This window comes from Leptidea sinapis, chromosome 17, assembly GCF_905404315.1.
Source record: "Leptidea sinapis chromosome 17, ilLepSina1.1, whole genome shotgun sequence".
Taxonomy (NCBI): Eukaryota; Metazoa; Arthropoda; class Insecta; order Lepidoptera; family Pieridae; genus Leptidea; species Leptidea sinapis.
The window spans coordinates 14,347,827-14,364,692 of record NC_066281.1 but is presented as its reverse complement, the minus strand read 5'-3'; the positions used below and the strand labels follow the sequence as shown (position 1 = coordinate 14,364,692).

General features: G+C 36.8%; 1 protein-coding gene across 1 annotated transcript in view; it reads left to right on the top strand.

The window, feature by feature from the left end:
* LOC126968920 (uncharacterized) overlaps positions 1-16,866 on the top strand; it is a 57,159-nt gene that overhangs the window by 20,368 nt on the left and 19,925 nt on the right. The window contains exon 2 of the mRNA XM_050814118.1: positions 1,643-1,801. Coding sequence (XP_050670075.1) covers positions 1,648-1,801 — 154 coding nt within the window. The 5' untranslated portion in view covers positions 1,643-1,647. The remainder of the gene's footprint in view (positions 1-1,642; positions 1,802-16,866) is intronic.

Here is a 16,866-nt window from a genome sequence, read left to right as displayed (position 1 = left end):
GTCCGAGCTCGCTGTGCGAATGAATGGTCGATAGACCACACAAGTTCCTCCAAATTCTCATTTCTTCTCCGATAAATTAGGACAGAAAATATGTACAGCGACATTTGTTGATGATTATACATGCAACATACTCGTACATGCATGACAACTGTGAGGCAAAATAAAAGGAAAACCGCCTTTGAGTATTAATAATTAACATGATCATGACATCTTATTAATACAATAATTAAACTTAATTTATGTAATTAATACTTTTATACTTGTATAAAGACTGTATGTATTTATTCAAACAAAACAAATCTTAGAACTATATATACAATACTATGACTACATAAAATTAAACCATTCATTAAGTAAAAGCGTGCCAAGAATAATTAATTAATATAAATTACAAAAAATAGATCCAATGAGTATTTTGTGTGCTTAATTTAGCGTACAACAATATTTACAAAAACAAATAAACTACGTGAAGGAATATCAAAATAAATGAACGTGAAGAAGAATAATTTGATGAACCAATAATTGTATGATTCGTCAACTACCCCAAAGCTTTTGACTATCTAAGATGAGACTGTATATGTAGAATCCTGCTGTAAATGGGTGTTCCTGGGCACATACCACTGATTGCAACCTGGTACTGAATGGGGAGTTAATGGTCAGGGTGAATGACGTGGTGTTAACACTTTTCAAACATCAAAGAGGAGTCCGACAGGGAAATATTAAATCCCCCCTTCTTTTCCACATCTTTGGCGAATATGATGATCATCATAATACGATAGGATATGACAAAGGTATTTCTTTTGGGGGCTGCAAAAATGAGCAAACTACGATATGCAGATACTATAAAAACTTCTTGTAGTAGGAAAAATCACAGAGCAAAGCACCATGGGGTTAATCACCCACCCGTTGGTCTTGTTAAATAGAAGTGATAATGGGACACACTATTCCGAATGCCTGCCGTAGATTGAGTGCAGTAAATGCAGCTCGTTGACAAATAAGCGAAGGCCCTTCAGGTCAAGCACGACCTTTAATACTGAAGGCCTTGAATGACTTTTATTATTAAGTCTACGAAGAGAAACATCAATTTAGCAGCGGGGCCAGAAATGGGGCGCATTTACGAAGTCCAGTTTGCCCGGCAATTTATGTATAAAATCAAAAAGTCATTGAAATAAGTCACGGATTTGCTATTTTAGACATAATCTTTTAATATTGTTTCTTGAATTTATACTTCTTTAGGCGCGTTATGAAAAAAATGATGAGTGAATTTTAAGATGCGCTCGCATCAGTATAACACTAAAGTAACAGGTTGAAGTTGGTTCATAAAAGTTTCTGACGTTTGCGACATTCGTTATTTTTTTTAGTTTCTTCGTCCGTCATTCAGGGTTCAAGCACGTACAGCCGTCTTCGTTTTTTAATATTAATTGTCAAAGCCATCGTTGCAAGATTTTTACAATATTGTTCTTTCTACAAACGTAGAATAGCAGGAGGAATAAATAATTTTAAGGATTTTTGCTTTGTTACGCCAAAGGAAGTATAACTTCTTGCGTGCATACATAAGTACACACACTTTATTTATCTTATAAATGTAATGTAATCATATTGTATATTTGTTAATTTTAATCAGGTGTTGTGGAACCGGCAGGTAGCATGTGGGTGTCTGTGGGTGCAGAGAGCGGGCCGGGCGCTCCAGGCGGGCGCGGCAAGCACTCAGCCACTCTGCTGGGTGGTTACGTGTACGTGCTGGGTGGTCGTGGCGGGGCCGGCTCCGTGCCGCTGAGGGACTTCTGGAGGTACTGTCTGGGTAAGCTCCTCTACCGCTACGACGTTATACGAGTACAACGTTCGTATTTTTGTTTATTGAAAAGGGGACAAACGAGCGTACGCCCACATTCTCTTGCAACACCAGAGGAGTCACAGGAGCCGGCCTTTAAGAAAGTTCTACAGGAAAGGCTTTAGGCAAAGAATATGTAGGTAATAGTGCAAGTACAAAAGGCTCACTCTACAAAATACTATTATTTTACTTTATTAGCCATTATTTACTTGATTGATTGACCAATGCTTAAGTCCTCTTAATTATTGTCCTTATTTACCTTAATTGTGTACTGTTCATTAAAAATTCCTCATGCTGTTTTGTTAAAACAGAAAAGCTCTTTAAAATATATTGAAGAAATACAAATAAATATTATAATAAAACCGTAGAAGTCTCTTGAAACGTTCACAACAATACACGGCACGTCATCTCAAGAGATGCTGCATGTTTATCACAACAAATCGTTCTGAACGAGCCCTCAAGCTCGAGAGACGAGAGGCATGAGTGCTCAGCTCCTTGAACGTACACTCTTGTCCTCTCACTACTGGGTCAAGGACAACTTACTTTTCATAGAATAATAAACCTATTACACGCCACCCTGTCTTCTCAAAACTCTTTACTTTACCGTGCGAAAACTTTTTAACGTGATGTAAAATTTATTTCATTTTCATTAATACCCAGTTAGATAATTGTATGTCTTTATAAAAAAATAGCTAACCCGACAAATGTTCTATTACCATATAAATTAATAAAAAAATGACAAGATAAAAAAAAATGGGTTTTTAAAATAAAATTATGACCGATTCTCAGACCTGCCACATATTCATAAAAATCGATCAACCCATTTCGAGGATAGACCCATTGAGAAGTATGGCAGCATTGAACATTAATTTATTAATTCGGCCTATTACTTGCATCCCGTGCCACTAAATAAATAAATAAATAATTAATTCAACTGAAGTGGCAGTGGGCAGGGCACATAGTTCGACGGACAGACGTCTGGTGGGGCAGAAAAGTCCTCGTATGGCGACCATGTTCTGCAAGAGGCAAAATAGCCAGAATACGTTGCATGAGGGCAGCGCAGGATCGTCGTGGAGATCTTTGGGGGAGGCCTTTGTCCAGCAGTGGATGTCTTCCGGCTGATGATGATGATGACGAAGATGATAGCGACATTGTGAGACGAGAGTTTTATATTACCTATATATATATATATTATAGATACGTGTAGTTAGTTACAATACTGTCCAGTACTTTGCGACATTTTTGCTATTGCTAGAAGTCGGTAGGTGACTGTAGAGAAACTTCTTTTAGGTACATACCTACTATAGATAATAATCAAATAAACTTTGATAAGTATAGTAAAAAAATCAATCGTAGATTTTGGATAAGTATATAATTTGATAATACTAATAAAAAATAATTATAAACTACTTTAAACCCAAATCTATACATATTATAGTATCACATGGTATGGTGTTTCAATATAAAAAGCAGTAAGTGTACTTTTTATATGGAATAGGAGGGCAAACGATTGTCCCGGAAACACCGCACAAGGAAGCTCATTCCATAGCTTTGTAGTACGAGGGAGAAAGCTCCTTGAAAACCGCACTTTGGAGGACCGCCACACATCCAGATGGTGGGGATGATATCCTAACTTGTGGCGTGTCGTGCGAAGGTGGAATTCGGCGGCAGGAATCAGGTTAAACAGATCTTCGAACACTCCCAGTGATAAATGCGGTAGAAGACACACAATGAAGCGACGTCTCTACGCAACGCCAAGTGATCCAGCCGTTCACAGAGCTCTGGGTCCCCGACAATTCGAGCTGCTCTGCGTTGCACGCGGTCAAATGGATCGGGCTGATACTGGGGTGCGCCAGACCAGAGATGACAGCAATACTCCATGTAAAACATGTACATACTTTAAAAGTGAGGATAATTTTATTAATACTCGCCTTATAAATATTTACAAACGTAACATAACTGTAATTGTAGAAGAGGAGGACAAATAGTACAAAACAATACGTCCGAAATATCAATAGAGAGTGTTCGACAAATTATCCGCGAAGAACTCCAAACTATATCAGACAATTTTAAAACGAACATATGAAAACAATTTGAAGTACAAACCAAAGAACTACTGGACAGTTTTAAACGGGTATCGGATTCCTTAAATATAATTGAGAAACAACAAGAGATCAACACTTCTGAAATAAAACAGGTAACATCCAAGAACGAGACGTTACGGAATACGGTCTCAGACCTTAACTCAAGGATCACTCGCATGGAACAACACGCTCGAGCCAGTAATCAAGAAATACAGAACATTCCCGAGCACAAATCTGAGAACCTAATTACTATTGCTAAGCAACTTGCTTCTGTTACAAATTATAAGTTGAACGAGGCGGACATCCATCTATGCACAAGAGTTGCTAAAATAAATAGTGGGAGTCCCCGTCCTAGATCCGTAATTGTAAAATTCAGTTCTCCTAGAATTAGAGACGATTTTCTTGCAGCGACACTCAGATTTAATAAAAAAGCAAGCAACGCAATTGGAAAGCTTAACACATCTCACATTGGTATCAGTGGTTCAAAAAAAACCGTATTCGTTGTTGAACTCTCACCATCACAAAAAGCCCTCCACGCAGCGTCCCGTAATAAAGCAAAGGAGCTTGGTTACAAGTTTGTCTGGGTAAAGACAGGAAGGATTTTCATGCGTAAAACCGAAACATCAGAATACAAATTAATTAAAAGTGCTGAAGATCTAACCCAACTAACCTAGACCTTAATCCTTATCTCAATTTAATAACCTAAATAGTAATTCTTACTACTTATAATAATTAAGTAGAGCTAGTTGTTTCAATTTTTGTAAATTTTTGTCTTAATTAAATATTTATTATTAAATACATACACTAATTATCCATACCAATTTGTATGTCAACTGAAAACATTGAAATTTACTATCAGAATGTAAGAGGATTGAATTCTAATGCAGCTGAGGTACGTCAACAAATGCTAAATAATAACTATGATATTTATATATTTACAGAAACTTGGCTTAATAGTGGATGTTTTGAAGCTGAAATTTTTGAAAAAGGTTATTTAGTATATAGGCGTGACGGCGAAACTTCTTCAGTTACTAGTTCCATAAGAGGAGGGGGGTGTTGATAGCAGTATCCAATCAACTGAGTTCTAAGCGAATCAATGAGTATGAAAGCAATTGTGAGGATCTGTGGGTGTCAGTTACTACTGCTGGAGCTCGACCAGGCAAAAGTGCTACATCAATCTTATTATGTGCTGTTTATCTGCCACCGCCAATCACCAATGAGAGTCTAAAAATTTTCGTTGACAAAATCAATGTTAATCTGGAAACCTGCACCGATTACCAATGCATTTCGATTTTAGGTGATTTTAACATGAGTGGAATTACATGGCTATTAAATCAAAATGACGAAATATTGAATTATGCAAAACCTTCAGGATATGAAAACCGTGAACTACTTTGCAAATTCGTAGACTTTTTGATGCTCAATGACCTCAAACAATTTAACTTTGTGATAAACAAGCAACATAAAATTCTTGATTTGGTACTATGTAATGAAGATCTTCTACAAGTTTCCGAATGTCTGCACCCTGTAAGAAATGTTGATAAGTTTCATCCTCCTCTTGACATCTTGTTAAAAGTTAAAACGATAAGAAATACCATACCACTCACCCGTCGACATAATTTTTATAAAGCCTATTATAAAGCAATTAATAAATACTTAGAATCTGTACAATGGAGTGATGAATTTAAATCGTGTATATGCATAAATGAAATGGTAAATATTTTTACGAAATATTACGAAAGGCTATTAAAAAGTACGTTCCAATGACTAAATCTGGAAATTGTTCTTACCCTGTCTGGTTTTCTCAGCACTTAATATATCTGCTAAAGCAAAAAAATTTATTTTTTAACAAAATTAAGAAATACAATAATCCTTTGGACAAAATAGAATTTGAATACCTAAGAGATGATTGCAAAATACTGATATAGGTCTGTTATGTCAAATACATCAATGGACTCGAATATGAACTTATGAAGAATCCGAAAAAATTTTGGACACATTAAAAACATGAGAAAGAATAGTTCGTTGTATCCAGACACTATGACCCTAAACTACAATGTACCATCAAATCCAAACGATATACCAGACATGTTTGGAATACATTTATCTTCGGTATATGAAAATGATATTAGCGATAACAACAACGACATAAAAAATCCAGAACCATGGACTGAACCACTAGACGTCATAGGACATTTTGAATTCACACCTGAAGATGTCGCAAAGAAGCTTAAAATGATTGATACCACGAAAGGCAGGCAAGTTCTTAGTTAATTGTGCTAAAATGCTAGATCCCCTCGCATATTTGTTCAATGAATCCCTGCTGTCTGGAAGGAAGCAAGAGTAGTTCCTATATACAAAAACGGAAAGAAAGACCAAATTACCGCCCAATCTCTATCCTATCTTCAATATCCAAAGTATTTGAATCACTGGTGCATAACGTTATTTATTCACATGTACAAAAATATATTACCACTAAACAACATGGGTTTATGGCTAAGTGATCGACCAATACAAATCTTACACTTTTTATGTCCGAATTGAAAGAAACTGTAGATCAAAACATACAGGTAGACGCGGTCTATACTGACTTTTCAAAAGCGTATGACAAGGCTATCCATAAAATTCTCATTGGAAAATTACATAGATTAGGGATAACTGATAACCTTCTTGAATGGTGTGCTTCCTACCTTTCTGAGCGATGGGCGAGAGTAGTAATGAATGGAAAAGAATCTCAACCATTTGTTGCGTCTTCTGGTATACCTCAGGGCTCCATTCTGGGGCCTCTATTTTTCAATGTCATAATCATGTCATAATCAATGACATAATACGATCTGTAAATCACAGCGACGTTTATCTTTTTGCAGACGACCTCAAGTTGGTCAAGACAGTGAGAAACAGCTCTGACGTGAAATGCCTTCAGAATGACATTGATGCACAAAGAAAAAAATGTTTCTAAACACCTTAAAATGTCAACATAATATAAAGTATGTTAGAAAGCGATGCACTTTGCAATCCGAATACTTCATTGACGGACAAAAACTACATGAAGTACCAAGTATCCGAGACCTCGGTATCTATGTAGACAGCTAGCTACTTTCGGACCATATTGATAAAATCTCGGCTGAAGCAAATCGATCTCTGGGCTTTATTTTAAGAAGTACAAAGGGCTTCAAGAAACCAGCTACAGCAATTAAATTATATAACTTTTACGTGAGTAGCAAGCTTGAGTATTTTAGTACAGCTTGGAACCCGACTTATAAGGTGCATATAGATAGACTGGAAAGCGTACAGAAAAAGTTAATTGGTAGTTTATCGTACCGATTCAAGACTCCAAATACAGTCAGGACATATACAGACAAAATGAAGCACTTTCAATTACAGCAGCTATCCTCGCGACGATCTCATCTCGACATGTTATTTCTCCATAGGTTAATAAACGGCGGCATTGATTGTCCAGCTCTGTCACTTAAATTTAAATTTAAATTTCCTGCCAGAATACCACGACATCTATGTGATTTGTTTGAGCCAAGTTTCTGTAAAACCAATCTAGGACGTGATTCACCTGTGGTACGCATTTTTCGTCGCTATAATGACTATACAAAGAAAAGTCCAAATATCGACATTAATTTTGATAGTCTTAACAACTTTAAATTAAAGCTTATTAAGTGTGACCTATCTACAGCCTCAGAATGTAATACTTAGGTAGTCTTATATAATAAATAGGTTGGAATATTGCATTTACAGATTTGTAATTAATATTAATAGCTCGTAATTTACTAATTTTAATTAATTTTTTTTTTTTGATTTCTCCTTGCTAATAATTTTTGTAAGCATGCTGTGATTACCTTTAACTGTAGAAAAAGTTAAATTTTATAAGTTAATGCAATGTAATTATTAAAACTGTAACTACTATTTCTTATGTTGGTGATCCATTAAATAAATTAATAAATAAATCTCTTATATTTATAAATAATATAATGTCAACGGGAGACGAAGATTAGTCTCCGTCGGCAATTAAAAGATCGGCTAGCCATTCTATAGATGGACTCAATTAATGGTCCAAACTCAAACCCACATGGCCAGACTCAATCACACACACACACAGTTTTCAGACTTGTTTTCATTGTGCGATAATTGTAAAATTTGGTTTTTAATCATTTCTGTTTATTTCTATATTGTTTATTAAAATTTATATAATATGTATCTGCTAAGGTAGTTGCAAGATATTCCAAATACAAGTGTCCTAAGACAACTTACTGGGAAGTCTCAACCACTAAAAATGTATATGTTATCTTTGAAATAAACAAAATTTATTTCTTTATTTATTTATTATTTATCTCAAGACGAAGCACAATATAATATGGCGATACTGTAGTTTGTTTAACCTCGGTGATAGACGAGTCTGTAGCCTCTCCAGTACGCGACGGGTCACCAGAGTGAGAATGCATGCCCTACAACTTTAACAAGACGTAGCAAATATGAACAAAACTTCACTATATTTGAATATCATATATATAAAATTCTCGTTTCACAATGTTAGTTACCTTACTCCTCCGAAACGGCTTTACTGATTTTTACCAAATTTTATATGCATATTCAGGAGGTCTGAGAATCGGCTACTATTTTTCATACCCCTGAGTGATAAGGGTTGTTCACTCTTAACATTTTTTTTATAACTCTTAATTTTCACCGGTCTACGATTAACACCTATTTTTGTATCGTGATTTTAATATTTTTCTCTTCCATCCACAGATACGCAATAGAGTTGCAAGATGGCAATGGATCAATACTTTCAATAATTGTAGTTCGATAAATTTGGTAGGTCTGAGAATCAGTTGCATCTACTTTTTACACCCCAAAATTTGTTTTATTACTTTATATAGCAATACAAAAGTTTGCCGGGTCAGCTAGTAAATTATAATATTTGAATATACGACTTTCTATACAATTAAATAGAGTGAAAATTTATTAATCGAAAGTAAGAAGGCCTGGCTATAGCCTACATATAGCGAAGACCTTTGATAGTGTATGACACAAGGCACTTCTCTCAAAACTAATAAATATGAAATTTAGAAGGCATAGTGCCAGACTCATAGAGTCAGCCCTTATCCATCCGATCAAAAAAAAAGATATAGTTTGGACCTGGCTCCTCCCTGCTCTCCAAAATTATGGAAGATATTATCATGAAAGGTTTTTTTTTTAATTTTAGTTTTTAAACAGTTTTACCGATTTACTGAAAACTGCGTGAATATCGGCTTTAATATTTATAAATTCCAAGTACGGCTGTGGTTGCGGTTTAAAAATTTATAAAATAGGGTTTTATTTACCTTTACTCAGACTTTTGAGCTCGAACAGCTCAAAGCTAACCACAGCTTGATTGTACGTGGAATAAATTCCCTTGAAAACCGCACTGTGGAAGAATGCCACAGATAGAATAGAAGAATCCTTTGAAATATATTTATCTACCATAGGGAATGACAATAGCATAACATAATGCAACAACACTAGGTTAACATCATGAGGCTCTAATATACAAATACAAGATGGTGGGGATGATATTGTAATTTGTGGCGTGTCGTGCGATGGTTGAATTCAGCGGCAGGAATCCGGTTAAATAGCTCTTCGGAAATCTAAACACTCTCCGTTATAAATGCGGTAGAAGACCCACAATAAAGCGACGCCTCTACGAAACGTCAAGTAACCTAGCCGTTCACAGAGCACTGGATGCCCGACAATTCTAGCTGCTCTGCGTTGAACGCGGTCAAATTGTGGATCGAACTGATACTGGGGTGCGCAAGACCAGAGATGACAGCAATACTCCATGTGTGGCCGGACCTGCGCTTTGTACAGCGCTAGTATGTGGGCCGGCTTGAAGTATTGCCGTGCTCTATTAATGACGCCAGGCTTCTTCGAAGCCAATTTGGCTTTGCCCTCCAGATGGCCACGGAATTGGCAATCGCTCGAGATTCAAAGGAATTTCAGGGAAGGTTTGACCTTAAAATGTCGAGATCTGATGAAAACTCGATTTTTGAAAAACAGGGTAAAGAAAATTTATTGAATTAGGCGTTACTTTGCGGAAATCCATAATTATACAAATGATTTAAGTTTTTTCTTTAGTGTTAATTCCGCCAATATTTGTGTCTTTCGCCTCTACACGCGGCATCCTCAGGACGTGTTGTCTCGCCAAAATCTGGCACGAGACTGAATCAAATGAGCCGGAAGCCGCTCTTTTATACCCTCGTCCCATGAAATGACGCGCTGTGATTGGTCGGCTGTTGTGACGTATTACCCCCGGAAGAGACACGTAACAAAGGTGATGGGACTAAATTTGTTTGTTCATTCAACAATGTAAACATGTTATTTTTGTGTTTTATTATTTCTAACTGCTCTAACACATTTAAGCGAAATCCTTTTTCACATGTATGTAAAATATTAAAATTATTATTGTTTCCGAGTGAGTGACCTGTATCAATTAAATGTTTCGCGTGAAAAAGGATTTCGAGTCAGCGTTCGGCTGTCGTTCCGTTCGCTCGTTTAAACTGCTCACTGTTGACTGTTTCTAAGCCGGTCAAGTGCAACTAGTGCTGGGCTAAGGTGTTATCGATAAGTTATCGATAGTTCACCTTAGTCCAACATGGAAAAATACTTAAAATCGGCAACAACAACTACGTCAAACTCTAGTTCGTCAAGCAAAAGACCTCTGGAAGACCCTTTGTCTCCTGGACGATAGAGCAAGCCTAAAAAATTTGTCTCAAATTCCAAAGAAACTGTAAAGGATGCAAGCCTACCAGTGAACAACAGCTTTAAAAGCTTGCCAATAGATGTTGGCGAAAAATCTTCAGCTCACTACCAAAATTCAGTTAAGAGAAAGGCAACTAATAATACGTTACGGCAATTAATAATATTAATTACCATTGAATTAAATGGAGTGTGGACGCACCAGAAAATCAGAGTAGTGATTTTTAAATATACTAAAGATTTTCACATGCAGTGCAGGGGTGGAAAACTGGTCAAAGTACAGTGCTACAAGTCGGAGACCCATCAAAAAGTAAAGGAAGGACTACTAAGTGAAAATGTATATTTCCACACCCACGCTCGGAAGGATGAGAAGCACCCAAAAGCTATAATCAAGGGCCTACCAAAATTTGCGCACGACAACATACCTGATGAGCTTGATGCGTTAGGTTTCAATGGAGCCAAAGTGGTAGCTTTAAAAACACATTTTCCTACTGAATGTCCTCCAATCTTAGTACAGTTACCAATTGGGACAAACATGTCTAAATTTAAACAAATAAAATATCTGTCAAATTGTGTGATTGAGGTGGAACGCTTCAAGCCCAACAAAAAAGTGGGAACACAGTGTTATAGATGCCAGGGTTTTGGTCACGCCTCCAGCCATTGCGACAGACCACCACGATGCGTTAAATGCGCGCTACCCCATCCAACTTGGGAATGCTCGAAGAAAGATCGCGATAAACCAGCTCGATGTTGCAACTGCAAAGAAGAGCATCCGGCAAATTACGCACAATGTATAGAACGTCTAAAATACCTAGAGCGAATCGAAACGAAGCGGGAGAGCCTACGTAAGGTTATTACCTCGAAGGCACATGGCGAAGATAAATTGACCAATCAAAACACCTGGGCTCAAATCACAAGTGCAAATAAAACAAACGCAAACATGAAATATCCCCCAAATAATTCATCTGCGATCCCAATGGTTAATACACAATTCGCGAAACAAACTGATGCCACAGTAATCGAAACCCAAATTGAAGCTCACCCCTCTACATCCTCTGGGGAAAATCATTTGAAGTGTCCATCGGATAATGGCACTACACAACATAATAATATACAAGATGTTGAAACTGTTGAGATGATGGAAATTCTATCCACTATTCAAACAGTAAAAAAAGAATTTAGAAAATGCCAAACCTTCATGGATAAGGTCATCCTAATTTTGACGCACCTTGGACATTATGTTTAGTTGCCGGGAACTGCGCGTTGTTTACTGGAACGCTGATGGCGTACATAAGAAACAGCGAGAACTAGTGGATCTTGCGGTAAGTAAATTGAATGCTGATATCATTGCACTCTGTGAAACAAAACTAAGTAAACGTCTTACCCTTGATATTCCTGGGTATATTTGCTACCGAGCAGATAAACGTAGCGACAATACCGGCCAGGGTGTCGCTATTCTAGTACGAGCCGACTTGCCCCATAACTTGGTTTGCCCGCCCCAAACCCGTCATCTTGAAGTCGTGGGAATTACTCTTATTTCACAAAATAGCAGTGTGGTCATATATTCAGTGTACCAATCCCCAAACCTGCCACTGATTAAGAGTGATCTTGATCTCTTAATGTCGTCCGGCAGCAAGGTGGTAGTCATGGGTGATCTTAACAGTAAGCATCCGCTTTGGTCTCCTGGGGTTGGCAACACTCGTGGCAAAACGTTATATGAGCACATGGTTGCTAACGACTACACGATCCATGCTCCCCGTGACTGTACTCTTGTCCACTACACCGCCGACTTTAAACCATCTACTCCCGACCTATTACTTGCCAAAATCTTTTACCCGTTAGAGAACATAACAACAGTGGCGGCACTATCCTCAAACCATTTTCCAGTACTTGCTAAATTCACTACGAAACTTCAACGCTTCCAAATAAGAAAACTAAATTTTGCAAAAGCTGATTGGAACAAATACAGAAATTACCTTAATTCAAATACATATTTATCATCACAGACTTTTGAATCTCCTCTTGAAATAGATGAAACTATTAGCAAGTTTCAGAAGTCCCTGTTACAAGCAAGAGATTTATCTGTCCCCTTTTCATCATTGACACCTTGGAGCTCTCTTTCTCTGCCTCGTCGCATTAAACGTCTCATAAAACATAAAAACCGTCTTCGTAGGTACTCGCTACTTGAAAGAAACTTACTTGTTAAAAGAATTTTAATTAATCGTATAAATCAAATTAAAATCTCAAATTCGCATAGCAATAACAAGATATAATGACTACGAATGGGATTTAAAACTAAAGAGGGTGGACAATCCTAGCTCTGATATTTGGCGACTAGTCAAAGGTTTGCGTTCTAACTCGACAAACCCTATACCTGCGTTACACTTGGAGAACGGCCTAGTAACCAATACGATCCAAGAACAATGCAACCTATTGGGTAGGACATTCTTTAATAATATGCTGCTGACAAGTGAATGGCCCAGCAATCATGACGAGCTTATCGATTGCTCACTGACTCGCTTAGAAAAGGAAACTCAAATTGAATCCATTTTCCTTGTCCGACCAAATGAAGTCGTTAAAGGTATTGCTAGCTTAAAACTGCGACAGGCCTCTGGTGCTGATGAGGTCACCAACATCCTGATCAAGAACCTTCCCCGTAAGGCGATTCTATTTTTAACAAAAAATTTTTAATTCATGTTTGACACTCAGCCATTTTCCATCTCCTTGGAAATCTGCAAAAGTGATAGCGATCCATAAGGCTGGTAAATATCGGACCACCCCAGCATCATATCGACCGATCAGCCTGTTGCCCTGCCTTGGTAAATTATTTGAAAAGATTCTGTACTCTCGCCTGCTACGATCAACTGACAAATACCTGATTGATGAGCAATTTGGGTTTCGGTCCAAGGTCACTCCACAGTCCAGCAGCTTGCTAGAGTTGAAGAAACGGTGTCAAATAATCTCAACCTAAAACAATCCACCGGAATGTTTCTCTTAGATATTGAGAAGGCATTTGACACAGTCTGGCATAAAGGTCTTCTCCGCAAACTCCTTTCTTTCGGACTACCAATTTCACTAACTAAAATGATTCAATCATACCTATCTGATCGTAGTTTTAAAGTACACATAAAAAATAATTCATCCCGACCATTTCCTGTTACTGCGGGCGTCCCACAAGGTTCTATTTTAGGCCCCTACTGCTTTATCATGTTCCTCAATGACATACCCGTCCAGAGGCTGACAAGTATAGCATGTTATGCCGATGACACTGCATGTTTTACGTCATCTGAGGATATGGATTTGATCATAAGCAGATTACAACTTGCCATAGATCAACTCTTAGATTACTTTAGAACCTGGAAGCTGAAGATAAATGAATCTAAAACTGAAGCCATCGTTTTCACTCGTAAACGTTGTCTCCCAAGACGTAAACTGAAAATTGGTGACTTTCAGGTACCGTGGAGTCCCTCTGTAAAATACTTGGGTACCTTTCTGGATAACAAAATCAATTGGAACGTAAATCTTACAAATCTCCATATAAAAGGTATAAAATCACTCAATGCCTTATCTCCTGTACTTAATAGACGCAGTCAACTAAGCAGCCGTACGAAACTTAGAATTTATCAGACACTGGTTCGACCATGCATTACATATGCGTGTCCTGTATGGTGTAATACTTCCCCTCGCAACATTAATAAACTCCAAGTCATTCAAAATAAAGCACTAAAATACGCCTATAACCCACCCTTCCGTACCAACCTGCAAAACCTTCACCTACAGATTGGTTTTCCAAGAATCGACACGTACATCTACAAACTGTCTGAAGAATTTTACATACACAAAAATCCCGCCAGTAAAAATAAACTAGTGAAAAATTTGTGTAAAATACCAAAAACCCGATTGTCATCTATCGATAAGCATAATAGCATCGTCCATCACTATTAGTTTCTATGAGTGCAATGAATCACCTTTTAACAAAAGTGTAATCCGTCCACTAGTTCGGCGCCTCTACGCTAAAACCGACCGTATTAACAGTATTAAGGACGGGTTGTTCTAGCCTGCTCGCGCGCTTGCTCGAGTTTACTGAACCGGTTCGCGATTCTCGCTGTTTCTTGTCACAACGCAACATCACCTGTGCGTATGTTACTAATCCTAATAATTACAATTTTGTTTATAAATGAATTGCTGCCACTAAAGCTTTCATAATGTAAATCTACTTGACTTTGTTTGTTACTTTATATGCCCTTTATGTAACTTTATTATAATAATCTCTTTTTATAAATTTTAAATGAGTCTTGGCACTTTTAAAAAATATGTATTTTAAAATATCATTACATTTATTAACTAGGTTACACATACTAGCTAATAAGTCTGTAATTAATCTTATTTGTAATAAAGAATATTTGAAATTGAATTGAAATTGATCTAAAACACATTCACGCGCAAGTACTATAGCCGTAAATAAATGTAAACAAATATGGTTAAACGAAGAGTGCCGATATTGGTTTTCAGTTAGAGACAATCTCAAGCTTCACTTGAGAGTGTTATATTCCGAATTGACATTCAAATTACATAATATCGAGTTTGACATTTTAGACAATAAAGCGCGGGAATTAGCCAATAGACTAGTACAAGAAAAATATCAAATACAGTCTAGAAAATTGACACAGCTATTACGGGATAGTCAAAACAATAACTCCTATCACGATGATGCACAAAACACGGTCCACCAATTCTATACGCGCGTCAAAAATCTATCAACAACACAACTTTCTCCCCCTGAAATTTCATTACTACAAAGAGGCCTTAAATACAATATCAGACCGGGTCTTAACCAAAAAATCCTTGATACATTGGCAGTAGATTCAGAAGTGGCGTGTGTTAGAAGTCAACAAGATATGGCCGTTAGAAATCAAATTGCGACCCTTTTGAAAAAACCATCGTGTACCACATATAACCAAAACACTTCAGATAAACATGTTTTACTTCTTTACAAAATAAATTAAATCAAGAAAATTTAGTCATTTCAAAAGCCGATAAAGGTAATTGTATTGTTATTCTAAATAAAAACGATTATGTACAGAAAGTAAATCATATAATACAAACCGACGATTTCGAGCGTCTGAACTCAGACCCCACTAAAAACTTTACTTCAGAATTAAAAGAGTCCATCAAAAATTCGTCATTTATTTCTCCAAGTAAATTAAAATACGTAGTTCCCATGAACCCGCGACCTCCCATCATCTTATACGGATTTTATTACCTAAAATTCACAAAGAAAATAATCCTGTCCGTCCAGTAGTTTCTTATATCGGTGCCCCGACGTACGACCTTGCCAAAAAACTTAATGTAATAATAAAAAACAAATCATTGTTCAACCCTCAGTATAGTTTGAAAAATAGTCTAGATTTGATAAATGAAGTAAAAAATACCAACCTTCCACCAAATGCCAAATTATTGTCTCTCGATGTAGATAGTTTATTTACCAATGTTCCATATGAACAAAGTTTAATTATCCTTGATGATCTCTTTGAAAAACAGAGGATACATCCCGGTGAAAAGGATGACATCATCAATCTTACTAGGTTATGTATGAAACAAAATTATTTTAAATTCAAAAATCAATTCTATCGCCAAAAGGAAGGATTAGCAATGGGATCACCATTAAGTCCAATTATGGCTGAAATATTTATGGATAATTTTGAGTGTAATTACGTGGTGAGAGACCCACATATCCTGTTGTATTACCGATGCGTTGACGACATAATAATTTGCTGGACAAGCACCGAACGTCAAATCGATCTTTTTATTAATAAAATTAATAAGATCCACCCAAATTTAAATTAAATTGGAATTAGAATCAAACCAATCTTTAAATTTTTTGGATTTAACATTAACAAGAGTAAATAATAAATTAGAATTCCAAATCTATAGAAAGCCGTCATATACAGATATTGCTATTCCCGCGTCATCTTGCCACCCCGTACAACATAAACTAGCGGCCTTCCGCTGCTATGTTCACAGATTAATGTCAGTTCCACTGTCCCGTGACAGCTTCGCGAAAGAACTTAATACAATATACCAAATCGCGGTTTCCAACGGCTATTCAAAAACAGTTAGTGAACAAATTAATTAAAGATAAACAAAACATTTAATTAATTCAGAACTTTATCCCGTCCCACCACAATCAAATACCAAATATGTGGGTAG